General features: G+C 48.0%; 1 protein-coding gene across 5 annotated transcripts in view; it reads left to right on the top strand.

Moving 5' to 3' along the window:
- Positions 1–27,206, top strand: part of Bt (projectin protein bent) — a 258,426-nt gene that overhangs the window by 191,276 nt on the left and 39,944 nt on the right. For all 5 annotated transcript variants that reach the window (XM_077693762.1, XM_077693761.1, XM_077693765.1 and 2 more), the window contains 21 exons: positions 1,049–1,330; positions 2,485–2,781; positions 3,501–3,800; positions 4,854–5,135; positions 6,094–6,393; positions 7,350–7,652; positions 7,968–8,246; positions 8,628–8,733; positions 9,108–9,313; positions 9,974–10,146; positions 10,484–10,613; positions 16,318–16,605; positions 16,938–17,045; positions 18,451–18,642; positions 19,526–19,630; positions 20,192–20,389; positions 20,833–21,135; positions 22,084–22,244; positions 22,949–23,072; positions 25,185–25,484; positions 26,260–26,562. In XM_077693762.1, coding sequence (XP_077549888.1) covers positions 1,049–1,330; positions 2,485–2,781; positions 3,501–3,800; positions 4,854–5,135; positions 6,094–6,393; positions 7,350–7,652; positions 7,968–8,246; positions 8,628–8,733; positions 9,108–9,313; positions 9,974–10,146; positions 10,484–10,613; positions 16,318–16,605; positions 16,938–17,045; positions 18,451–18,642; positions 19,526–19,630; positions 20,192–20,389; positions 20,833–21,135; positions 22,084–22,244; positions 22,949–23,072; positions 25,185–25,484; positions 26,260–26,562 — 4,740 coding nt within the window. The remainder of the gene's footprint in view (positions 1–1,048; positions 1,331–2,484; positions 2,782–3,500; positions 3,801–4,853; positions 5,136–6,093; positions 6,394–7,349; positions 7,653–7,967; positions 8,247–8,627; positions 8,734–9,107; positions 9,314–9,973; positions 10,147–10,483; positions 10,614–16,317; positions 16,606–16,937; positions 17,046–18,450; positions 18,643–19,525; positions 19,631–20,191; positions 20,390–20,832; positions 21,136–22,083; positions 22,245–22,948; positions 23,073–25,184; positions 25,485–26,259; positions 26,563–27,206) is intronic.

Raw genomic sequence — 27,206 nt, 5'->3', positions numbered from 1 at the left:
TGCAAAGTGTTTGGTCGCAAGCGGATGTCGCAAAGCAGTTTGAAATCTCGAATCAGACAATCTCAGACTGCCTAAAAAGCAAGGTGAGGAGTCTAGAAAGTGCCGAGAAGTCAACTAGATCCCGATCCAGAAACGGATTGAGTTTTTCAAGCCCCTAGGTAAATAAACTGACTTTTATTGGGCAAATTTATTTTTTCGGACTGCCCCAATTTTCCGGACACTATCTTGGCCCCTTGAGCGTATGAAAAATCAGTTGGTGACTGTAATAGTTTGAAAAAGGCAGGCTGCAGAAAAAGGGAACCATACGATAGGGAAGGAGACCAGCAGGTTTTCACAAATTTCATGGTGGTTACATAAGAGCGGGTAAAGTTTTGTATCATAGTTCTTTCATTCCTGCTCAAGTCTAGCGGCATCGCATTAGAGCCATTATTTCAGTGAGGAATGCTTGCCACTCTTAATTTTGTCAGACGGCTGTATAATGTCCCAGTTGTCGCAGACAGGGATCTGGTTGGACATACCGTATTTTCACGCGTATAACCCGCCCCTGCATATAACCTGCAACCCCACTTTCGATCGACGAAGAAAAAAATAAAATAATCCCGCACATTGCCCACATATTTTATACATAGAAGAATGGACCAAAGCTACTACTCAAGCAACGTAACACATCCGTTTATGCAAAAGAACTTACCTAGCTGACTACGTAACTTGATGACTTGCCGCATACTCTTTTTCAAGTTGGTATTTGTTGAGCCGTGTGTGCAAAATAAGCACTCTCAATGTTATAACAGTGGCTTGGTCGCTATTACTTATTACTGCTGTAGGGACACCACGGTCCAACGCGCATTGTGATGAAGCTGCACCAAAGGAAATACCACACATATAATCCGCACCTCTACTTCACCCCTGAAATTTCCGCATTTCTGGTGCAGGTTATACGCGCGAAAATACGGTATATCGCCACTTGCTTGAAATGTGCTCTCGTGTTACATTCATTTGTTAGAACTGTTGACTTGTCTCGCCAACTGCGGATCGCTTCCTTTTTCAGTGGCCCCGAGAATCGATCGCAACGCCATGCACGACATCCGCATCAAGGTTGGCAAGAGCTTTGAGCTCGAGGTGCCCGTCCTTGGCGAGCCGCCTCCAAACAAGAAGTGGGCCCTGGAGGGCAAAAGCATCGACGACAACAAGCGCTGGACCATCTCGCACGAGCCTTACAAGACCAAGCTGGCCGTGCGCAATGCCGAACGGGCTGACAGCGGCACCCTCACCCTGACGGCCACCAACCCCAATGGCACCGACACGGCCAAGGTCACTGTCACCGTCCTTGGTAAGCACTGTGCCCATTGTGCCCACTGTGTTGTGCTAATTTTTAGGGATGGGTGAATAGTGAATTTGAGGTTAGAAGTGAATTCGAAGTGAATAATGATTTGGTCAAATAATTTCGGATCAAATAGTTCAAATAGTACACATTAATTACAAAAAAACTTGGTTGATTTCTCTGCCATAGGAATCGGTAAAACACGAAAGTGAAATGTGCAGCAAAATCTGCAGCTGAGCATGATTTGCGGGTCAGCGGCTGTCTTGTGGGTGTGCTTGACAAGCGACGTCCTGCTGGCGGGTCGCTTCGGCAAAGGTGTACTGGCGTCATTTCCGTGACGAATATGACGTCAGTAAAATCTTGGTGTGTCCCGGCATAAAACACTTTAGTGCTAAAATATAAAACCCGAAAACGAACGTACGAACGAACGAACGTATAACGTACTCTTTAGCACTAAAGGTTGCTTCCCCGCAAAAACACCCTGTGTGCAGGGGTGCACCCTTTACAGACCGCTTGCTCCATTGTATTGACCTCATTTCCATGACGGATATGATGTCGCTGAAACCTTTGTGTATCCAGGAATAAAACATTTTCATGTTAAAAAAAAGCAAGTAGTGGCTCGACTTAGAACACACGTAGGCACAGCATTTTGTGAAGCTATTACCATTTGAGTATCTATTCAGAAATTGCATGCGGAGGTTTTCTTTACTGTATTCACAAGTTTTTGCGAAGAAATACTAGTTTCAGTGCCGCCTTTTAACGGAAAGAGTGATGGCGGCCGAAAGCATATCGAATCTCTAGGCAAGGCAACAATTTGGTACTGATGATAGAAATGTCTTCATCGGCGGGGTCTTATGACAAGCCTGGGATGACATCTCGGAATGATTAACCATTTTGGCTGCCTATTTGGGAGCAGTGAATAATTCGAAAATATCGAATACTTGCATTCGGAACAAAGAGAATAACGAATAGAGACAAATGTGATCGAATATTCGACAACACCAAATATTCGCCCATCCCTACTAATTTGGCGACTTGAAATGTGGCAGAGCATTGCATGTGAGCTGAGATTGATGCCAGGCTGCTCAGAACGAGAGCCGCACTTGTTGTCGGCACGTCTCTCCTTGTATATCAATCTTCCGGGTGGTGTTCTTGCGGCGCAGACGTGCCCCAGGCGCCGCAGATGATCAAGATCGACAAGATCACCAAGGACAACTGCGAGGTGTCGTGGAAGCCACCCAAGGACGACGGGGGCTGCGACATCCAGCACTACGTGGTAGAGAAGAAGGACGTGGACACGGGCATCTGGACGCCCGTGGGCGAGACCATGGGAACGTCCATCAAGGCCGAGCGCCTGGCCAACCAGCACCAGTACCACTTCCGGGTCAAGGCAGTCAACAAGGAGGGCGACTCCCCCTACGCCACCACCAAGGAGGCCATCACGGCCAAGAACCCCTTCGGTGGGCGCCCCTCCTCCGCTTCGAAAGTTGGGGGCAGTATTGTAGCGAGGGAAGGCTGTGCTTGTACGGCTAAGCCATTCAAACATTTATACACTACGAGGGCATAAAACGGATGTCTCTTTGCTCAGATATGACATAAAGTAGATTGAAGAATGATGGTGGCACTATGACACCACTCACAGGATAAGCGGAGCTGTTGCAACAAGAAAAATGTTGACCTTACGTTCACCCCCATCCGCTGCAAGATTAACGCCATCTGAAAGCGGTTCATATATTACAAGGCAGGCAAATGAGACTATATAAGTGTGCCAAAAACACTGAGAGTTCCCGAGGTCATTTAGTTAAGTCATGCAGTCACGCACTTTTAAATGCAGCATTTGAAAGTTCTGGATCCTAGTTTTGTTACAGTCTTCACTCAACTCTGACCACTGTACTTGGGAGTTCTTGCTCAAAGCTTCTTCTCGTTGTTATTAAGAAAGAAAATTTACTGTAATGGTGTAAGTGCAAGTGTTGCGGTGTAACAGCAATAATTTGTAGCATTTGGCTTTGCCAACAGGGAAATAGTCACTGGGGAAAAAAATCATGGTGGGCCATGACTTTTTGTATGAAGGAGGCAGTTAAAGTTGAGGCCTTTCTTGGCTCAGTAGCAAACGGAAGGCCATTATCTGGCCAAGCCCACTTTGTAAGGTGACCACTAATTCCATGCTGTTTCCTCCCAGACCAACCCAACAAGCCGACTCCTCCAGAGGTGACCGACTGGGACGCGGACCACGTGGACCTGGAGTGGCGTGCGCCGCGTGACGGCGGTGCGCCCATCACGGGCTACGTGGTGGAGAAGCGCAACAAGGGCAGCCCCCTGTGGGAGGAGGCCGTCCGGGTGCCCGGCGACGCCACCAAGGCCACCGTGCCCCACCTCAAGGAGGGCGAGGAGTACGAGTTCCGCATCGTGGCCATCAACAAGGCCGGCCCCAGCGAGCCCAGCGATCCCTCGCAGTCCGTGGTGGCCAAGCCACGAAGGCGTGAGTGTTGTGTGCCGTTGAGTAAGGAATGCATCGTACTGGCTAACATTAAGACAGGGTCGAAGCTAAAGAGGAGACAAAACACACACAAGACGAAACACTCTAGCGTGTACTTCATCTCCTGTTTAGCTTTGTCCCTGTCTTAATGTTAGCTAGTACGATGAATAACTTAGTTAGTAACCAACTTGCCCAACTTAGTGCTTTAGTTGTGCTATTGAGAATGCACTAGAACCTCACAGGGCTATGGCTGGAGGGGAACATGAAACTATCCGTCTGACCTGACCTAAGTGGACGAAGCACATTGGTAATGCCCAGTGGGACTAGTTTTTATGCACTGCAAGTCATACTTAATCTGGTGGCAAGAAATATTGCTGAAAATTTCAGTCCACTTTAGTCAGGCGTTGGCACAATAACAAAAATGTCGTCTTGGGAATTCAGCTTCGCCACATTTTAAAGGCAAACAACAGCAAGGCTACTGGAAAGGGGTCTGCAATACTAAATGAGAAAAATGCATGCAATGGGAGGAATGGAGCACTCATTAGAGTACAATAGAACCCCATTGATGCATTTCCGGTGGATACAATTTCCCGGTTACGACGCTCTCAAGGGTGAACACTAAAAATTCCCCATAGTACTTTTCTTACCGGATACATAGTACGTTTTCCCGGATTGTATGTTTCTCCCTCGCATTTTCTTTTTAAACGTATCAACGAGGTTCTGCTGTAACTGCTTTCCGTGGTTGCTGCCAAGCATATCTCGAAAGGCTTTAATGCGTTTAAATTTTGCAAAGCGTTGAAATCAATTGTTGCTAATGGGCGTACTGACAGTTTAGTAAGTTTCTGTCATTCTGCCACTCCAAGTAATCGAAAAAATGCTCACGAAAGGGGAGCCCTTGCCCTGCGCCTGCAGTGCGCAGGGCAAGGGCTCTGTGGGCCTGGCTTTGTGCCATTCTTAGCTTCCACTTGTGCTGATTGGAACGCACCAACTCACTAAGGTTAGGTTCCTGATGCTAGTGTATGTGACACCTGCCCTCCCCCTCTACCCGTGTTGCAGTGGCCCCATCCTTGGACAAGGCGGCCCTGAAGGACCTCAAGGTGCGTGCGGGGCGGCCCATCAACTTCACGGTGCCCATCAAGGGGGAGCCCGCGCCGACCGTCGAGTGGCAGATCCAGGACAAGCCCGTACACGGTGAGGGCCGCGTCGAGATCACCAACACGGCCAGCCAGACCCTGCTGGACATCGCCTCCTCCGTGCGGGCCGACTCGGGCAAGTACACCCTGGTGCTCGAGAACGCCCACGGCAAGACCTCCGCTTCCGCCAAGGTCACTGTCCTCGGTGAGTGACTTGCACCACGCTGGCTAACGGGGCACGCTGCTCCCTTTGTCTTTCTTTGAGGGCTGCGACACCAAGCCTTAAAATCGTGACAAGCCACTATGGTAGACTTCACCGCACGACCCATGCTGCGAAGAAACCAAGCTGAGCATCTTTTTTGTGTAAGCATACAAGGCTGAAACTGTAAATGGTCTCGTGACATGTTGCATGGAGCCTTGATGAGGGGAGTGCTGATTGGGGGAGAACAGGCGGCAGTACAGCGGAGATGGAAGAGCCATGAGTGAAACTTAAGCACAAACTGACACAGGGACGAGAAAGGGAACCAAGACCAGCCCTGTGTCAGTTTGTGCTTAAATTTCACTCATGGATGTTCACCAACTAGCTTGTCTCTCCATTTTGCTTGAGATGGAAGAGGACATCTGATCAGAATGCATTTTGTGTGCCCGGCCGGGCACTGCAGTTAGGGCAAAGAGGCATATTCATGCTTACACATCTAGAAGAGATCAGTATCAAATAGTTATTTAGTCTTTTTTTCTTCTCCCCCCATTGCCGTGACTTGAGAATTAAGAAACAAGTAAAGTTTATTCCTCCTCCTCATTTTCTTATGCAGATTGTGTGTCAAAATTTACATGTTGTACGGATCAAAGGCAGGTGCTCTTTTTCCAAAGGCCTCTACAAAGATCGCAGTGATTAAGACGCGTTGGGACCCTTTATTTCTAGTGGGGTATTCAAACCGGACCTGGCTGATGGTTGTTGTCAGCAGTTTGACTTATTGCTGGAAAAGGCATGTGTTAGGTAGAAAAGCGACTGGGACCCAAGCATCCCTGGCTGAGTGTTTCTCCCGAATTTTGTAGCTCTAAATGAAGCCTGGGTTTCCTGTTGGCCTAGAACTTCGAAATGCCTCGTGGTTGAAACACTGCCTGCGTCCCTAATACCTGTAAACGCATGCCGGTTGTTCCAGACCGCCCGTCGCCACCGCAAGGACCGCTGGGCATCGCTGAGGTGACCAAGAACTCGGCCACCGTCACGTGGAAGGCACCCGAGGACGACGGCGGCACCCCGATCAAGCACTACCTGATCGAGAAGATGGACACCTCGCGTGGCACATGGGTGGAGGCCGGCACCACGCCCAGCCTCAGCTTCAAGGTGCCCAAGCTGGTGCACAAGAAGAGCTACCAGTTCCGCGTCAAGGCCATCAACGAGATCGGCGAGTCGGAGCCGCTCGAGAAGACCGAGCCCATCATAGCCAAGGACCAGTTTGGTATGCTGCTCCCCCTGCACATTGTCACTGCATCTTTCAGCTCTTTCCCGTGCTCTTTTCCCTAGTGAGCTGAATACCCTCGTACCTAACTCCTGTCTAATCTAAACAAATCTTTAGATTGTTCACTATAAACATGGTACTGAATTTCAGTGATGATTACAGCAAAATTAAAGCACAGCTAAGCAGGTGCTTTGATATTACAATATATTGAGACCCAGTAATTTGAGAGGTATGTGCATTTATGTACAGGAGCAGAGTGCTCTTTTTTTCTACTGCAATTGCAAACTTTGCAAACTTGCAAATTATGATTGCAAACATTACAAAGTGAGTGGACTGTGGTGTGACTGCCTCGCTGATTGGCAGATCGGGGGAGGGAGTGCATGGGTGATGCATGGGTGCATTTCACAGCAGTTGCCACAGACAGACCTCCACTCGGTGAACAGACAACGGCTCGCTACTCTGGTGCCATCTCTCAGCCGCTGCAAACAGCCCTCTGGTTATGCAATGCTGTGTTTCCCTGTTCGCTGCTCTCCTCTTCTGTTTTCCTCCTCACGCTCCCTTCGCTACCACCACCATCATTCATTTTCCAGTGCCCTCCTAGTTCGCTCGGTTATGATCCCACTCAACAGCAGGAATGGGCGCCTAAGAGTTGCACTGTAAATTAAAATTCGTGTCAGAGTCGGTTCGGCACTATCAAATGTTCACGTGCGGGAGAATGGAGTGCCTCAAGGTGGCGGTTTGAGCTGCACCTTTTTTTATAGTTAAGATGAACTCGCTCCGAAAGGCGTTGTCGCCATCAATGTAGATGACGTTCAAATACCTTTCCAAAAAACAACCAAATTTCAATGACCCTGGAAAACGTCATTTTCCCTCCAGCCTTGTTCTTGCTCCGTGGGCACTGAGAATAAGCTAAGCTCAAGGCCGCCTGTCCAATGTGCCCCCCTGCGCAATTGCAGAGAAGTCCAGCCAGCCGGGACGCCCCAAGGTGACGGACTGGGACAAGGACCACGTGGACCTGGAGTGGAAGCCTCCCGCAGATGACGGCGGCTGCCCCATCAAGAGCTACATCATCCAGAAGAAGGAGCGCGGCTCCCCGCTATGGACCAAGGCCAAGGAGGTGCCCGCCTCGCAGACCAAGGCCACCGTGCCAGACCTCCGCGAGAACCAGGACTACGAGTTCCGCATCGTGGCCGTCAACGACGGAGGGGAGAGCGAGCCCTCGGAGCCCTCGGACCTCATCACGTGCAAGCCCCGGTTCCGTGAGTGGATTGTTTTTTGATTACTGCACATGGAAACGGAAGTTGAGACTGACCTGTGGTCTAACTTCAATGAGAAGAGTTCCTTTTTTTTAAGGGGAAGATGTGTCCCTATACCGTTATCCAAAGGAAATTGGTGCCTTGCAGAAACTACGCTATTTAATGCGCTATAGAGGTGCTCTGAACCAACTGAAGTTCAGTGAACTATCCCATGCGAGATCGTATTCTCAAAAGAAGTTGTGTTTGTGCTTGGTCATCTGGGTCCAAACAAGCTGGTTAATGCACGACGCCTGTTGCCTATGGCCCCTTATAATGCAGTGGCTCCCAAGATTGTGAGCCCCATGAAGGAGGTGAAGGTCAAGATTGGCCAGACCCTGCACGTGGAGATCAAGTTCATTGGCGCACCCCCACCCACGGTGTCCTGGATGGTGGACGGCAAGCCGCTCATCTCGGACGACCGCGTCACCATCTCCAACTTCGACGACTACACCATCATCAACACGGTCGACACCAAGCGCTCCGACGGCGGGGCCTACACACTGCACCTCAAGAACGACAGCGGCGAGGACAGTGGCACTCTGCCCGTCGTCATCCTGGGTAAGGAGGGACAACACTGGTCACATGGCTCTCCGTGGGGGCAGTCATTAACAACGCGCATGCGAGAATCGTCTTGACCAACAGTTCATGCTTACATTACAGTGCTGTAGCCTTTGTCAAAGCATGGCCACAGGGCAGACTATATCGTCCGTGCCTAGTGTGGCCAGTTAATTTAGCTTGTTATGTCATACTTTTTCAACAAAAGAGCTCTTATCTACAATCTCCTTTTTTTTTATCTAATATTATATTTGAGACACGTCATTCCAGAACTTGTAGTGAACCTTCTTGTGGTCTCCGAGGCAATCCTGCATGCAACATCTTAATGCACTCCTAGAAGACGTGATGCTAATTACCTCCGCGTTTTTTTTTTTAAATCTCCAGACAAGCCAAATCCTCCAGAGGGTCCCCTAAATGTCGACGAAGTTGACAAGGATCACGTGAAGCTGTCCTGGAAGCCACCCAAGGACACTGGAGGCAGTGATATCACGTGAGCTGACTGGCCTTTTTCAATAACTATCCCTAAAGGTTCAGAGATTTTTGGCAGCATGAAACTGCTCTAATGAGAGTATGGGCTTGGCTGCAAGGAAGCCAAGTAATCTCTGGGAATAACTGAGCATTACAATAATGCACTGACCTCAAAGGAAGTAATAAATAGAACAGGCCCAGTACTGTTTGTGTGCATCTCCGAGTGCATGTTGAAGAAAAGCACAATATCTTTGTTTAATTGAAATAGGCAGACAACATGAGGTCGCGTACGTTTTACGTAAATTTTTTACTGATTTCGGTGACCTCTCCCTTTCCTGGCCAGTGTTGGTCCCTGTCTTGGTAACACCTGTTGGCCCTTTCGGTTTCCTCCACCAGTGGTTACGTGATTGAGAAACGCGACAAGACCCACGGAGGCCAGTGGGTGCCCGCAGTGGCCTTTGTGCCCCCCACTGCCACCGAAGCCACCGTGCCCAAGCTCATCGAGGGAACCGCCTACGAGTTCCGAGTGATGGCCGAGAACGCACAGGGCTTGTCCGAGCCTCTCACGACAACGCGTCCAGTGGTCGCCAAGAGCCCATATGGTGGGTGTCGCGCTTAAGTTTGTCCTGCTTCTGTAGACTCAGCTGATTCCTGCAATTGGGCTCGCTTGAGGCTTTCTTTCTTTCTTTCCCTTGTGCTTGGAAGCACTGGGGACGCTCATTGACCTTCAAAATTGCAATAAGCGAGCTTAGCCACACGCTGTCTGGAGACTTGGTAGCACGTGTTGATAATTCATGCTTTCGCTTTCATTGTATTCTTTCCGGCACACACCTGAATGCATCTTCAGAAGGCAGCCAGTTGCAGCGATCTGACAGCTTTGCAGAGGCAAAAGCATTGAAAAAGTTTGGCCCAAATTTGGTGAGCGCAAAAGAGAAGGACCAACGTTAGGTGCGAGTTTCTGAGTTATCTGATGTACATAAAGCTCTTATAGTTGGCTTAGACGGTTCATGACCGCCACCTAATCTAAGACCGGACTCGTTTATTCACCAGTTTAAAAAAAAAGTGTTTCGGGGCCCTTTGATGATGGATGGGGGTTTGTCCGTGGCCAGTTGTCAACCAGTCTGTGCCAAGGTTTAAAACAGACTATATGTGTGCAACTTACATGGTACTTGGAGTATTTATTTTCATAGTGGTTTCTTTGTCCTGCAGCAAGTTTCTTCAAGTGGTGTGCTTCCTATCGTCCTTCCAAACCCCGCGTGCAGGCACCCCAGGCAAGCCTGGGCAGCCAGAGGCGGTGGACCACGACCGGGACTTCATCAAGATCAAATGGGAGCCACCGCGCAACGATGGTGGCTCGCCCATCACAGGCTACGACATTGAGCGCAGGGACACCAAGTCCAACCGCTGGGTGCGCGTCAACAAGGACCCCGTGCGAGTAAGTCGACCACACGGAACTACTCCGATTCGGGGATTGGCTGGCAAAAGTGCTGACCGCAGACTGTGTACTTCAGAGTGCTCGTATGAATGTGCATCGGTGGTCTGCTCTTATGAGACTCAAAGTATGAACCTTGTTGTTTGGGTCTCTTCTGCCTAGAAGCATAGAGTAGCGTGCTAATGGGCTGAACGTCTGCCCAGACCGTGCTTTGTCTTTTCCTAACTGATTTGCTTTTTAGCATTGCTTCAGCAAACCCGGTGAGTGGTGTACTTAGCTGGAATTTCTTTCTTCGTGGAGGACTGAGAGGGGATTAACATTGTTGCGCTTTCCCTTGCAGACCCCCGAGTACACGGACAAGGACGTCACGGACGGACACCAGTATGAGTACAGGGTGGTTGCCAAAAATGCGGCCGGTCCAAGCGAACCAAGCATGGCCTCCAAGCCTATCGCAGCCAAGCCAATGAAGGGTGAGAGCACCGCAGAATCACCTAACAAAGGGTGCACTCGTGCACTAGCAAACCAAACCACAGATCCAGTGAATGACAGCAAGCGGGAACCAATGATGCATGCATCAAAGTGATCCGAGGGCTGTGATTGCAAACTGAGAGAAGAAAAATGGAGGAATAAGGAAGAGTGAAAGCGGCATTTGGCATGCATACGACAAATTTTACCATGGGTGCTGAAATCTAAGCGTGAAAGAAATACAGTCGAACCCCGCTACAACGAACGCCGCTTCAACGAAATTTCCGCTTCAACGAAATATTTCCAATTCCCCGTCAGCCAGCCATAGAAGTCCATGCAACAAAGTCCTCGCCACAACGAACCATTTGTCAGGCTTGCTTTCGCTTCCACGAAATTTTCGATGATTTGGGCTGGGTTTGAACAATTATTTGACAATAAAATAAGCATAGCGCCAGCTATCTGTAACTTTTTATACATTAGGACGCTTAGTTTCACCGAAAACATGCGCGGTGCGGCCACACCGCCAAAAAAAAAAAAAAAAAAAAAAACTCGTAGGCGGACGCCATTGTTTGATGGTGATAACGATGTGGCTGGCCGTCTTTACATGAGGCGCAGGCCCGGTTCGCCAAGCCGGAGCTACAGCCAATCCGTATCCAGTTGAAATCGCACAAATGTGCTCCGCTGCTGGCGCGGCGCTGTCATGTATGCGTTGTGAGCAGCTGTCCTTGCCGTTTTCCTTCTACCATTCTTAATAGCCAAGAGCAAAAATCATGTTTGCGTGTTTGGTCTTGAAGCCAAGTCATCCTATCTTAGTCATGAGCGCGCAGTTGTGTTAAATGCAAGCGCGCGCGTCTAACCTGCCAAGGTCAGTAGCTGCCGCGCCTTGTCAGATGATAAGATAACGGCACTGCTCCTGCTACAAATGAGAGGGGGGCTTCCCACGGCCTAGCAGCTATCTGCAAGTAATCAGCTCGGTGGACACGCCTTGTTGTACAGCAATACGTTTTGCGCCTGCATTTCTTCACCCCACTCCGCAACGCGTTCTTCCCGTGCAGTGAAAGAACAGATAACCATTGGTATGTTTGTTATCCGAATAAACATGACGTTATTGCGCGTCACTCCTTTTTCTAAACATTGTATTATGCTGCCAATGATGCGGAAGCATACGGGGCTATTTTTCTGGCCTTTCCGTGGTGTGTTGCGGCAGATTTCGCCTCAACGAATTTTCGCTTCAACGAAATTTTTCGCACGTCCCGTCAATTTCGTTGTAGCGGGATTCGACTGTATAAAATGGCTATGGTGAGCAGGAAAACTGTCGAAAACTGCAAGTCTTTTTTTTTTTTTTTTTCCCACTCATTGGAAAAATAATGCACTTTTGTGTGTTCAGGGGGCCCCACTGATTTTCCTTTGGTGCACTCCCTTGCAATGCTTCAGTACCTCCTTTTCCTACAGTACCTACTTTTAGAAGTGCCATGGGTATAGAAGAGTGTTCTTTTTTGATCGAGGTGATTACTCCAGTATATGTGATAGACTTTATAGTTACTTACCTGTTTTCGAGTGCCTGGCGGATGATGTGAATGTGCATGAACTTTGGAGGCTTTTCAAAAATAAGTTATTTGAACTCATAGACGAACACGTACCAAATGTAGATTCTTGAAAACTAAAAAAACGGAGAAAGCCTTGGGTGACATCTCGCCTTTTGCAGCTAATCAAAAGTAGAAAGCGCCTACAGTCGAATCCCGCTACAACGAAATTGACGGGACGTGCGAAAAATTTCGTTGAAGCGAAAATTCGTTGAGGCGAAATCTGCCCCAACACACCACGGAAAGGCCAGAAAAATAGCCCCGTGCGTTTCCGCAACATTGGCAGCATAATACAATGTTTAGAAAAAGGAGTGACGCGCAATAACTCATGTTTATTCGGATAACAAACATACCAATGGTTATCTGTTTTTTCACCACCCAAAGAACGCGTTACGGAGGGGGGTGAAGATATGCAGGCGCAAAACGTACATATCGCTGTACAACAAGGCGTGTCCAACGAGCTGATTACTTGCAGATAGATGCTAGGCCGTGGGAAGCCCCCCTCTCGCTTGTGGCAGGAGCAGTGCCGTTATCTTATCCTCTGACAGGGCACGGCAGCTACTGACCTTGGCAGGCAAGACGCGCGCGCTTGCATTTAACATGACCGCGCGCTCGCGACTAAGCTAGGATGACTAGGCTTCAAGACCAAACGCGCAAACATGATTTTCGCTCTTGGCTATGAAGAATGGTAGAAGGAAAACGGCAAGGACAGCTGCTCACAACGCATACAGGGTGTTGCGACGATAACTGGAACACTTTAAAATTTTTTCCTGGGCGATCCGCCGCTCTGTTCGCGCTCAAACTTCACACAAAGGTCGCATTTTGTGGTCTATTTTGTTTGACACCGGGAACAACAACGGTACTTACCTGTTTATTCTGAAAATAAATAAAAACGATTTTCGCCTATGGGAAAATGGCCGCTGATTTGGACGTTCGAGCCAGCGCAAGTTGATGTTGGAACGACGGAACCACCTGCAGAGTGAAACGCATGTTTGGGATTCACGTACGGAGCCAAATGGGGCAGCAGACGATCAGAAAATGCACCTAGAAATGAGCTAACAGACGATCAGAAAACCCGATTTTCGGGCTCGCTCGTCCAAATCGCCACCATTTTCCCATAGGCGAAAATCGTTTTTATTTATTTTCAGAATAAACAGGTAACTACCGTTGTTATTCCCGGTGTCAAACAAAATAGACCACAAAATGCGACCTTTGTGTGAAGTTTGAGCGTGAACAGAGCGGCGGATCGCTCAGGAAAAAATTTTAAAGTGTTCCAGTTATCGTCGCAACACACTGGACGGCACCGCGCCAGCAGCGGAGCACATTCATGCAATTTCAACTGGATACGGATTGGCTGTAGCTCTGGGGCTCCGCCTTGGCGAAGCGGGCCTGCGCCTCGTGTAAAGACGGCCAGCCACATCGTTATCACCATCAAGCAATGGCGTGCGCCTATGAGTTATTTTTTTTGTTTTGGGTGGCGGTGTGGTCGCAACGCGCATTTTCGGTGAAACTAAGCGTCCTGAATGTATAAAAAGTTACAGATAGCTGGCGCTATGCTTATTTTATTGTAAAATAATTGTTCAAACCCAGCCCAAATCATCGAAAATTTCGTTGAAGCGAAAGCAAGCCTCACAAATGGTTCGTTGTGGCGAGGACTTTGTTGCATTGACTTCTATGGCTAGCTGACGGGGAATTGGAAATATTTCGTTGAAGCGGAAATTTCGTTGAAGCGGCGTTCGTTGTAGCGGGGTTCGACTGTATTTGCTAAATTCAAACGAACTAAACAGACTTGTCATTACGAAAAATTGCGCCAGATTACGCAAGAATATAAACAAGGTATAAAAAAGGCCAGAGATATGTATTTTAAAAAACTAAATGATAGATTGAGAGTCAACCCCAAACCTTTCTGGCAATATATTAAAGGGTGCGGGTCTGACAGTCTGGGTAGAAACGATATCGTATACAACAACCTAACTATTGTTGATGATACAGCCAAGGCGAACTGCTTAAACAATTATTTCAAATCTATCTTTTCACCAATACAGGATTTCACTTCTCCATCCTACGCTAGTAACGTATCCCCAATGAACCCGATTGAGATAAGCGTAAGTGGCATTGAAAAGCTATTAAAGCAAATAGATGAAACAAAAGCAATTGGGCCTGATGGTATTTCTCCGCGTATTTTGAGGCGCTGTGCTGAACCGATCTCGCTGTATCTGCGCATAATTTACGAACAATCTTTGTTGACAGGCATTTTACCTGATGACTGGAAAATAGCTTATGTCGTTCCAGTCCATAAGGGGGGATCGAAAAAGGATGTTGAAAATTACAGACCAATTTCTTTAACCTCAATAGTGTTCAAAGTAATGGAACATATTCTCTATTCCGGAATAATGAAACACTTGATCGAAAACAACATTCTAACAAACTACCAACACGGGTTCCGCAAGGGGTTCTCATGCACAACGCAACTTGTTGAATTTTACCATGATCTGGCATCTGACCTTGATTCAGGGGGACAAACCGACTGTATTTTCTTAGATTTTCGTAAAGCATTCGATACGGTAACGCATTCGTTTCTTTGTAACAAACTTAAATTACTAAACATAGATCCCGTTGTGCTTAAGTGGATTGAAAATTATTTGTGTCAACGTCGACAATGTGTCATTTTAAACGGCAAAAGATCTGAGTACGTTGATGTGACATCGGGAGTACCGCAGGGCTCTGTATTGGGACCACTTTTGTTTTTAGTTTATATTAATGATATTTCAGTAGGTATGCATTCAAGTGTCAGACTGTTTGCAGACGATTGCGTCGTGTACAAACAAATCAGAAGTGAGAGTGACTCTACCAAACTGCAAATCGACTTGGAACATGTTCAGGATTGGTGCTCTACGTGGAAAATGAATTTAAATAATAGAAAGTGTGTTCACGTTTCGTTTACAAGGAAACGGAAGCCAATTGAGACTGGGTACCTTTTAAACAATGATCCTGTAAAAAAAGCCGCTTCTTATAAATATCTAGGTGTAGTGCTTTCATCCGATTGCTCATGGAATGCACATGTCAGCGACGTAGTAAGTAAAGCTGCCAGGGCGCTGAATTTCATGCAACGCAACCTTAAAACGTCAGAGCAAAACCTAAAGAATACGGCTTATTTGACATGTATACGACCTATACTAGATTATGCCTGCGCCGTATGGGATCCCTCCCAAGTAACACTGTCTGATGGACTTGAGAAAATACAAAACCGAGCGGCTAGGTTCGTCTTGGGACGCTACAAGAGGGGAGATAGTTGTACTCAGATGAAAAATGAACTTGGGTAAGAGCTGCTTTCCTCGCGACGACGAAAATTGCGGTTAAAGTTCTTTTTTCAAATATTTCACAATAAAACAGGAATTAACAAAGAAAACTACTTCAAAGAACCTCATTACCGTTCACATAGAACTGACCATGTTTTTAAAATAAGGGAATGGCGTACCAGGACGGACCTACTCGCCAAGTCATTTTTTGTAAAAACCATTAAAGAGTGGAATAGGTTGTCTGAAGCGCAAGTGTGCTGTAAAAATGAAGATTTGTTTATGTCCATGCTGTAACCCCCCTGCTGTAGCGCCTTCGGGCAATGCGGGGTAATCTCAGAATAAAGAATAAAGGAGCGGTGTGCAGTGTGCAAGCACCTGTGCACCGCCAACAGCCTTCGTAGATGCTGTGCACCTTCAGATGCTGTCATTTGTCTAGTGCCTATACCATATATCTACTAGTAGTTGCATCTGCAGCTTGCTAACACTGTGTGTTAGGTAAGAGTCATAATAGATAAGAGTCCTAGCACCACACTGTACAATGCTTTTTCGCGTGTTTGGTCTTCTAGTAGGTCCCAACACTTTCCTGCCCACGGGAAAAGCAGTGATTTTGGGTAGTCTAGCAAATTTTTTCCGGTTGCAAAAAATGTGCAACCTATAGGTGTATGATATCGATCGAATTGTAGAAGAGTAAATTTCCTTTGCAGTGGTGATAGTTTCAAACAGAAATTTGTACTCTCAGCTGGGCAGTCAAAGATTGAGGACTCTCTGGTGTTCGTTTTGGCAAGCACTAAGCCCCGTTTCTCTCCCTTCGCTTCTTGGGTGTGCAGAGAAGCCAAAGCTGCACCTGGACGGCCTGTACGGCAAGGGCATCCGGGTGCGTGCCGGCGACCCGCTCAACATCAACATCCCCATGACGGGCGCGCCACCGCCGGCTGTCACATGGCTCATCAACGACAAGGAGATCCCGCCCACCAACCGCATCCGCACGGACACCGGGGACGAGGCGGTCAACCTCACCATCCCCGTCTCCCAGCGGGGCGACACCGGCAAGTACACCATCAAGGCCAAGAACATGTACGGCGAGGACTCGGCCGACATCGACGTGCTCGTCTACGGTACGGGGCTTGTCTCTCTCTCTCTCTCTCTTTTTTCGTGCAAGATGGATTCATTGCAGCGCTGTCATCAGCGGAGCTTATTTGTTGCTGGGCATTGATAAAGCCCCAAAACATTTACGCTTCCACGACGTCGCCCATCTCTTAATCACTTCTAAGGTCTACCACCCGAGACCTTTATGAAGAATCTTCATTGTTGCTAGGTTTTGCGGGAACATGGACAATTCAACTGGAAGAATCAGTGACAGAAACTTGTCCCATCTTCTACACGAAAAAGTGCCTGTGGTGTCTGTCCCCTCCCTGAGTGCTCCATGTGTCTTCTTCTTGGTGTGCAGACAAGCCTGGGCCCCCGCAAGGCCCGCTCGAGTACCCCGAGGTCACCAACTCGACGGTCACCCTCAAGTGGAGGAAGCCGGAGGATGACGGCGGTGCTGAGATCACCGGTACAGTGCACTTTTGATACAAGCAACTGGAACTTCTTGAGCTGACTGCTTCGGTGGTGTGTGCGACAACTATTAACGATGCTGTGCTTTTAATTGTAACTTTTACGATGGCTTCCCGCACTACTGCTATTTTGATGCCACATTTGAACCCTTCTTTGTTCTTGCGCTGTGAAGGTGCATCTGTGGTAGAAAATTGTGCCCCTAGCACTAATACCGTATTTACTCGCATAATCCTCGCACTTTTTCTTCGGAAAAGTCAATGCAAAGTTAGGGGTGCGAGAATTATGCGGGAAAAAAAAAAATTCCGGTGCACAGTGTTGCCAATTTGCCTTATGCCAATCCCGCTAAATGTAGCGGTCGTTTTTTGTATAGGTAAGCTCAGTGTTGCCAACAGCAGCTATTTCTTTTTATTTTATTATTTACAACGTAAACAGTCTCCCGTCGATCAGCGATCATGAAATATCCGCTTCTGCTTTCTGGCGCGCGCACTATCTCGTCGTATGTGCGAGCCCTACTCCAGTAACGCACGTTGAAGTCGGTGACGCCGAAGTGCCTGCCTGCGGCACGGTTGCCGTGTTCGATCGCGTACTCTATCGCTTTCAATTTGAAAGCGGCAGTGTAACTGGCGTTCTTCCCCATGGCGAAGCGGCACCAAGCACAAAACAAAGAGATCAAAAAGTTCTCAAAATGGCAGCGAGCTATCCACCATTGACGCGAGTGACTCGCTAACTGCTGCCGCTCAATGGCGGGACCACGACGGTGACACGACGACACAACAGCGGGCTGCGCGAACACCGTCTATAACCGCACCGCACGCGAACCCCGCACGCGAAACATGCGCGAAACCGGCTCAAGGACAGTGTGAGTAGCGTGTTACGGCGCCAGTTAGGGAGTAGCCATGCAGGTTGTTAGGGCGCCTGGATGGCCTTGGATACACAGCGCTCTCCGCCGAACGGAGAGGTGGCGGGGGAGGGCGCGCGTTGGAGAGCGCGTGCACCATGCGGGTTTCGCGAGCAGGCAACTTTCGCCGCTGCAAAGTTGGGGGTGTGAGGATTATGCGAGGAACCAAAAAATTCAAGTTTTGGTGGCTCACATTAGGGGTGCGAGGATTACGCGAGTGCGAGGATTACGCGAGTAAATACGGTACGGGGCTTGCACTTGACGACACCACCGCCCTTTCTGGTGCATTGCTGTCAGCTTTCTCAGTGCTGCTTGAGCAAAGAGACGATCTATGGCACAGATTGTGAGCTCTAAACAGTAAAGGGGCCAATCTTCCACATGTACTCGTTCTTTTTTCACGAGAAAGACCATACATCAGCCTAAATCTTCTGCAACAACATATGCGTCGATATTCGTAAGACAGTGCTTGTCCTTTGAAATGGTTGTTTATGCTGTGTTCCTGCAGGGTACCTGGTGGAGAAGTGCGAGATTGGGTCAGACTTCTGGCAGCCTGTACCAGGCTACTGCCCCAACACAACGTACACTGTGCGCAACCTCGAAGAGGGCAAGCAGTACAAGTTCCGTGTCCGAGCGGAGAACATCCATGGCATCAGCGAGCCGCTCGAGGGAAAACCAGTCACGGCCAAAAACCCCTTCGGTAAGCTCTCGTTAGCATTCACAAACGTCGGCCGCGGCGGCCGCTTTTCTGATGGAGGCGAAAAGCAAAAACGCCCGTGTGTACGAGATTTCGGCGCACGATAAAGATCCCCAGGTGGTCAAAATTAATCCGGAGCCCTCCACTACGGCGCGCCTCATCGCCTGCGTTGCGTCGGCGCGTTAAACACCACAATCAATCAATCAATCATTCACAAACGTACTAAAACCGTCATGTTAACTTGAAAAAAAAAGGGGGGGGGGTTTGATTACTAGTGCTATGCATTGCATTGTACTCATCCTCAAATAGGGATCCATGGACCTTTGAAGTAGGCCACACTTTGGTGCTTCGCGTACCCCCTTTATCTGCTTTTTATTTATTATTATTATTATTATTTCTTTTTTGGTAAGCATTTGGTGAGGTAGTATGCTGGCTTTGTCACAAGGCACACGCGTTCTACTGGCTTCTTCACATGGCGTGCACCTTATTTTATGGTTTCCACGTAATGCATGCCATATGTGAAAAGATACAGGTTCAACTAAACTGTGCGCGTGTCATTGATGCTCCTAGCTCCTAGTGCATGGCAGTAAAATTAGGTGACACCGAGGGGACTGGGCAGGAATTTCTTTGCTGGCAATTCCATGCCAATGTCTTTCCCACTTGTATAGCATAGTTGCCACAAAGAGTCTTCAGCACACTCAGAGTTTCAAACTATGAACTGTGCTTGCCCGTAGGCATGAAACTGAAAGCACTAAAATTTTTAGTTGCAAGCATTCTACTCACACATTCCCCAAGAGGAAAGAAAATTTTCTGTATTGACCCCTGCCCTTGGGGGCTTCCTGACACTGTAATAGCTAAACAAGGCTGCCTCTTTTTTTGTTACCAGACACTCCAGATTCTCCTGGTCAGCCGAAGGTTGACGAGATTGGTCCCACAGCGGCGACCATTTCTTGGACACCGCCTGCCAATGACGGTGGACGTCCCATCCAAGGTTAGAGCTGCACCTCTGCACTTGCGTCTGATTTTTTTTGTCATGGCTATTGTAGTCTGGTTCGTTATTTTTGCCACAAGTGTTTATCATTATTTTAGTTCTGTTGCGGCGACTGAGTCTTCCGTTAAAAAAGATCTCTTTCATTTGGAAAAGTCACTCAATGTTTTGTCCCTCACATGCTTTTTTTTTTACAAAGTAGAGGGGAGTAATATAATGTTAAAACGATAATAAAATACTGTATCTTTCATCTTAAGGGCCAACTCCAAGCTCAGCAAACAGAATGCTTCAAATTAGCTGACATTTTTAAGGTGCTTGGATTCTCAGTACCTATCCCCACTTCAATTGGGAAAGCATGTTACTTGCGTCAAGCGAGTAGAACGCAAATGCGCTTTTTTTCTTTTCACAAGCGTGCCAGTTCCGTCCCAAAAAACTTTTCTGCTTGTGAGTTACCCACTTTGCCATCTGCTTGCACAAATGTCGAGCCCTGGACCGACCAGTCACCATTTCTGGAACCGTGGAGGCTGAACCTGTTCATGCAGCGAGTTCCTCTTTCTCGTGCAGGCTACATTGTGGAGAAGCGCGAGCGGGGCCACCCCGAGTGGACCAAGGCCAACGTGTCGCCCACACCGGGCACCCAGTTCACGGTGCCCCACCTGACCGAGGGCAAGACCTACGAGTTCCGGGTGACCGCCGTCAACGAGGGCGGTCCCGGCAAGCCCAGCAAGCCCAGCGCTGCCGTCGTGGCCAAGGAGCCCAAGTGTGAGTGCGGCTGCATGTCCGAGTTGTGAAAGAATCGGACACCTAAGCACTCCTTATGTGTAGGGAGTGCAAAAGCATTAGCGTCCATTTGACATGAAGGCACAGCACTGTCTGTCAAAGGTAGTACAGTATAGCCCACTTATAGCGAACCCGGTTTTAACGAAATAGTGGCTATAAAGAACAGATCTTCATTTCCCGTTACCATTTGTATAGATGGATTTTGTGTCCAGATATAGCGAAAAGCGGATGTAACGAACTGATTTCAGCTTCCCGATGTGTTCGTTATAAGCGGGCTCGACTGTAGTTTCTTTTGGATAGCCAAAGAAAAGCTGCAGAAAGCAAAGCAGTGGAATCTGTGGGCTGCACCTGTTAAATGAATCCACCTGAACACTGTTTGCCCAAACGGACGGTTTGAGTGCGCTTTGACCCCTTTGCGTGCGCAGTTGCCCCCAGCGCCCCTGACGCCCCGCGCGTGGACAAGGTGACCAAGAACTCGGTGACCCTGTCGTGGAACAAGCCCCTGAAGGACGGCGGCAGCAAGGTCAAGGGCTACATTGTGGAGAAGAAGCCCAAGGACGCCAAGGACTGGACGCCTGTGAACATCCTGCCGCACCCGGACACCACCTTCACGGTGCCCAGCCTCGAGGAGGGCCAGGAGTACGAGTTCCGCGTGGTGGCCGTCAACGACGTCGGCGAGAGCCCCCCCAGCAAGCCCACCGACCTCATCCTGGTCGAGGAGCAGCCGGGTGAGGGCACGCTTTCGACTCAAACTCATTCACATTTCGGGGGTTTAACCCGCCGAGAATTTTGACTACCTGGGGATCTTTAATGTGCACCAAAATTTTGACACGTGGGCGCTTTCGCTTTTCAGCCACCGTGGCTAGGAATCAAACCCGCGTATTTGGGCTCGGAAGCACAACGCCTTAGCCACTGAGCCACCGCGGTGGGTGGGAGGACACTTTTGCTTTGTTTCATCTCGGGATACGAACTAGCTCAATGGGAAAATTCACAAAATTGTGTTTCCGCGCCTTGATTCCAGTTTTGTAGCCAGTGGGACGTCTAAACCGTAGCGTATTTATATGTTTGTTTCTTTAAACTTCTCAATTGCAGTTGTGCGCAGAAATCTAGAGATTGGTTCTGCTCTAACCATTTTATTCTTGAGAACTGCTGAGTAGCATAAAATGCTCGGTGTGCGTTAAATATCTCCATATAATCTACAAAGTATTAGGAACCCAGCTGATATGAAGCAGAGGACTCTGTCGAGCTCTTCGCCACAGTCCTCACTGCCAGTCCACTTAATTTTAATGTCAGACTCCAAACAAAATTTTTGAAGAGTGTAAATGTACTCCCTTTATCAAAATTTTCTGGGCTAATTCTAAGCCTTCTTGGCTGCAACAAATTAAATAAGCTTTACCTCTAAATATCACAAAAATATTTTGTGACAGTTAACAAAGAAAGGTGATTTCTCTAGCTTTCCTGCATGAAATGTTTCAGCCTCGCTTGGGACGTAAGCATGTACTACATTGAATTTTTTGCAGCATGCACATTCCTGGCTTGGCCTAGAAAATTTTGACAGACTGTGCATGCCCGGTGCCCCAGAACCACCGATGGCGACAGAGTCAGGGGGAATGGCGCTGTCACCTTTGCCTGGCAGCAGCAGTGTTCTCTGAAAGGGCTTTCTCGTTTGACACCAGACAAACCGAGGATCAACGCTGGTGCCGTGAAGGACATCGTGGTGAAGGCTGGCCAGGACTTCAGCATCAAGGTGCCCTTCACTGGCTTCCCCAAGCCCGAGGCTATTTGGTCCAAAAACGACCTGGATCTCGATGACAAGGAGCCCAGGAGGACGTACAAGGTGAGGGGAGAACCACACCCAACACGGTGCGGGGCCAAGTTCATTAACTGTTTGGCACGCATTACATTCAGCAGTGTAACAGCGGCATTTGTAATGCTTGCCACAAAGAAGTGCTTCGCTTTATGATTAAAGTGAACTCATGTGCACCTAATATGGATTGAATTTGAATGCAAATAAGCAGAACTGTGTAAATGATCATTTAAGGGGGAACACTGGTCTTAAAACAATTTCTTTTAATTTTCAAGTAAACTTTGTGAAACTTGTCAGTCTTGCTGTTTTTTTTTCCCACTGATTTCAAACATGCCAATATTTTTTCAGTTGGCCAGTTAGTTCCCAAGATAATTAGGGATAACTAGCCATTTTTGGTCAAACAATAGACAAAACAGTGTTGGTTATAAAACTGTCACCTTTATATTTTCCAATACTATGAACCCTGGTGAATGCAATAATTGAAGCAGTTTTTTTGATGCATCACTTGGAACTAATTTGTTCGACCAAAAATGGCTAATTATCCCTAATTATTTTGGGAACTAATTGACCAACTGAAAAATAATGGCTTGTTTGAAATCAGTGGGAAAAAACAGCAAGACTTACAAGTTTTACAACGTTTACTTGAAAATTAAAAGAAGTTGTTTTAAGACCAGTGTCCCCCTTTAAAGGAAAGGAATTTGAACTTTAGTGCTAATGCAAAGAATTTCTCACAGGTGACAGAAGAGAATGCCAGCCTGACTGTGACCAAGGCCAAGAGGGATGACACTGGCCAGTACAAGCTCTTCCTCAAGAACAAGCATGGATTTGACACTGTCTACTGCAAAGTCACTGTCCTCGGTGGGTCTTGTGATTAGTTACTCTACGTCCTGCATGCCATCTGCGCGCATTCACATACAAGTCGGGGAACCAAAAACAGCCATTAGGAAGCACCAGGCTGCATATATCTGTGGAAAGAAATGGGGTAGTACTTTGTCTATGACACAGTTGTCTCGGCAGACAGCCGGTTAGCTTGAATGCATAATCACATGGTTGGCTGATCTGATAACGTGCCATTAGATACCATCCTATAGCAGTTTGTCACCTCATCCAACTCCCTATCCTTCCGTTCCAGACACATTGATGTTGCACATAAGCTTCAAGTTTTGAATTCACATGTGCAGTTGCCCCAGCAGATGTAAATTCACTCTGACAATGCACACACACTCCCATATAAAAAAAATTGTATGGGAATGTGTGCTTGTGAGAACCGAGAAAATTCCAGCTTGAGAAGTTTATCATCGTCATCATCCTGTTTAGGTCCACTGCAGGACGAAGGCCTCTCCCATTGACCTCCACCCACTCCTGTCCTGCACTGCCCGAGTTCCTTTCTCGCCTCCAAATTGTCTTAGTTCATCTTATTACATCTGGTTAACAGCTTTCCCCTTCCTCTAAACCCGTCTCTTGATACCCACTCTGTTACCCTAATTGTCCACCGGTTGTCCTTTCGCCTTACGACATGACCAGCTTAATTTGAACTATGATATCCTCTACTCGAGTTTGCTCCCTGATCCAGGAGGCTCGTCTCCTGTACCTGAGTGTTACCCCTATCCATTTTTCCATGGCTCGTTGAGCCGACCTAACCTAAGTCTTCTTTCAAGCTGTTTAGTAAGGCGCCAAGTTTCTGCTCCATACGTCATCACTGGCAGCACTTACTGGCGATTTTCAAAGTATATCCTTGTGGAATCTTGCATAGAGAGAGAATAGTCTTTAATGATACTGGTGAGGTTAGCCTGGCCAAGGCGCCTAGCTTGCTACACCAGATGTATGAAAAAATGAAATCAATGAAGAGGTGGTGATAATGACTGTGATGAAGATGACGCGCTCATTAAGAGAGCCCTGTTTAAAGAGTCTGATCAAGTCCTGTGCTTCGCAGGAAAGACATAGCTCTGTTCAATACAAATGGGGTTCATGGTACTGGTACACAAATATCTCTATGGTGCCGGTACAGTGAAGTAGCACAATGCTATCATGCCATTTGGGCATTGTCCCCTGCTAGCTGTCATTTCCCTACCATCCAGTCTTCTAGAACTCAAAGCTGACGACCAGCTCGGTTACATCAAACTCATCGATCACAGGGTGAAGTTCGGTTAACTTAATGTACTTTGGAGTTTTATGAACATTGTCACGCGGTCAGTGCAACTCCCAGTAGTAGTTTGTCAACCTGAAATTTCCCAGATACCGCTGACTGACTGGAACTGACTTGCTGCACCGGGGCCATAGCAGGTGCAGCAAATCTCTGCACTGCAGCAGCCCCTTGGCTGCACCATGAGCAGTGGACACAGTGAATTGGGTGCTCTAGTGCAGTGCACTGTGAACCGGTGCAGGCTTTGCCGCAAACTTCATCTAAATCAAATGGACCTTTAGTCAGTTACGAATTTGGCACAATATTAAAAGATGCTGACACTGCAGGGTACCAGGAGATATAGATGATATTAACTGAGAAGTTTAGCTGTCGATTTCTTCACTTGGCAGCACTGGAAATGGGTGTGGACACGGCCTGAGCACCACGGACATGGCGCAGCTTGTGCCACTGTGCTCGCACACCGCAGAGAAAAAAAACCCAGCGTGCATCGCCGGCTCCGTTTCAACCCAATTCTCAACGGTGATGTCAACAGATAGGCTTTTAATCGCACTTGCATTGGAGTCGAGGCATTACTGAGTGTTCGGTGGGGTAGAGTTTGGAACGTCCAACACACATCATGTGCTTAGCCTGGACAAGTACCGCCATCCTGCAGAGCGCGATGTAACCAGTGACGGCGCACTCACATGGTTGCCTGCATGCACGCCTTGCCAGTGCATAAAAGCTATAAGTTATTTAATTTTCCTATATTGTGGCATTTTTCAGTTTGTAATACATCTGCAATGCTAGGCTATTCTCATTTTCACCCCTGTGACTGCCTATCACCCCAGATCGTCCAGCACCACCAGAGAACCTGCGTGGTGAAGAGGTGGACGGTGACTCCCTGACCCTTCGCTGGCTGCCACCCAAGGATGATGGCGGGGCAGAAATCACCAACTACGTGGTGGAGAAGCAGGAGGAAGGCACCAAGACGTGGCACCGAATCGGCACCTACGTGGTCGGCACTTCGTTCCGGGTCCGCGGGCTTACCGTGGGCCACCGCTACAACTTCCGGGTCATGGCTGAGAACCAGTTCGGCACCAGCGAGCCGGCGACCACCGCTGAGCCCATTTTGGCCAAGCTGCCGTTCGGTGAGTGGCAGGGCATGTGTGGCTTTTGTGACTGGGGCTGAGAGTTGACCAACCTTGATTTTCCACGTAAGCGCTGAGCAAGTACCTGGCACCTTCCAATAGTGTGTGACACACTGCTGTTCTTTTGTGGACCTTGCGTTTGGGAAAAGGAGTTGAGTGATTACCAGTTATGAGTATGGGGTTATTGCAAGCTTTTTTCAGTCAATAGTTATGAAACGGCATAATTGCAAGCCTTTTCCATTCAGTAGTTATGAATATGGGGTAATTGCATGCCTTTGTCATTCAGTAACAAATATGGGGTAATTGCAAGGTTTTCTTTTCATTTAGTAGTTTTGAATATGGGGTAATTGAAAGATTTTTCTTCCCATTCAGTAGCTACGAATACAGGGTAATTGTGAGCTTTTTCTTTCCATTCAGTAGCTAGAAATACATGGTAATTGCAAGCCTTTTTGATTCATTATTTACAAGTTTGGGGTTATTTCAAGCTCTTGCTATTCAGTAGTTACAAATGTGGGGTCATAGCAAGCCATTTCCATTCAGTAGTTACAGATATGGAGTAAATTGCAAGGTTTTTTTTGCCCTTTCAGTAGTTACAAATATGGGGTAATTGCAAGGCTTTCCCTCCCAATCAGTAGGCACAAATACGGGGTAATTGCAAGCCTTTCCCTCCAATTCAGTGGTTACGAATATGGGGTAATTTCAAGCCTTTTCCACCCAATGAGCTGAGTGATCACGAGTCAGGTGCGGAAGGTGTAATCGCCGACTGTCTCCCCAGACCCTCCCGGTGCCCCCGGCGTGCCGCACGCGGTGGACACGTCGCCGGACTCCATCACCATCTCGTGGACCAAGCCGCGCAACGACGGCGGCTCGCCCATCACGGGCTACCTGGTGGAGAAGCGCAAGGTGGGCGACACCAAGTGGAGCCGGGTCACCCCGGCCACCGTGCCAGACCTCACCTACAAGGTGCCCGGCCTCACCGAGAACCAGCAGTACGAGTTCCGCGTCTGCGCCGTCAACGCCGCGGGAGAGTCGCCCTGGAGCTCCGCTTCGGACGGCATTTACGCCAGGCCTCCGCCAGGTACGACGGGGACCGGCTCTTCTCTTGTTCTTGTCCTGCTCTCTCGTTTGGGCAGCGTGAATCTTAGAGGGCTGCAGCAGCTGTTATAGCATGGGTCCTGGCACAAAACTAGGAGGAGTTCGAACATTAAAGCAAACTAACTGGAAAAGTTGGACAAGATGGTTGCTGACTAAAGAATTCATTGGGCTCACAAACGTTGAACAGTATCGAGTGAAGAAGAGATGAAAGACACAGTCACAACTACCACATTAATATTGGTAAATGTGGCTTTCGAGTGGGTTGTTTGAGTTAAATTAAAGCCTTGCAGAAATGAGTGATTTTGTACTGCAGAAGCTGCTCTTGAAAGGTAATGCACAGTTCACTTCAGTAGAGCATACAGAAGCACGTTATTGTTCTTACCATCCAATCATGATTTCAAGTGCGATAACATATGCAGAGTGGGATGTGTGATGTCACTGCACACATACAGGGTGTTGCAACGATAACTGGAACACTTTAAAAATTTTTCCTGAGCGATCCGCCGCTCTGTTCGCGCTCAAACTTCACACAAAGGTCGCATTTTGTGGTCTATTTTGTTTGACACCGGGAACAACAACGGTACTTACCTGTTTATTCTGAAAATAAATAAAAACGATTTTCGCCTA

Source organism: Haemaphysalis longicornis, unplaced genomic scaffold, assembly GCF_048455015.1.
Source record: "Haemaphysalis longicornis isolate Haplotype H1 unplaced genomic scaffold, Haemaphysalis longicornis Haplotype H1 scaffold_12, whole genome shotgun sequence".
Classification (NCBI taxonomy): domain Eukaryota; kingdom Metazoa; phylum Arthropoda; class Arachnida; order Ixodida; family Ixodidae; genus Haemaphysalis; species Haemaphysalis longicornis.
Note: the sequence above shows the minus strand (reverse complement) of the source record. Positions and strands in the feature narration are given on the sequence as shown.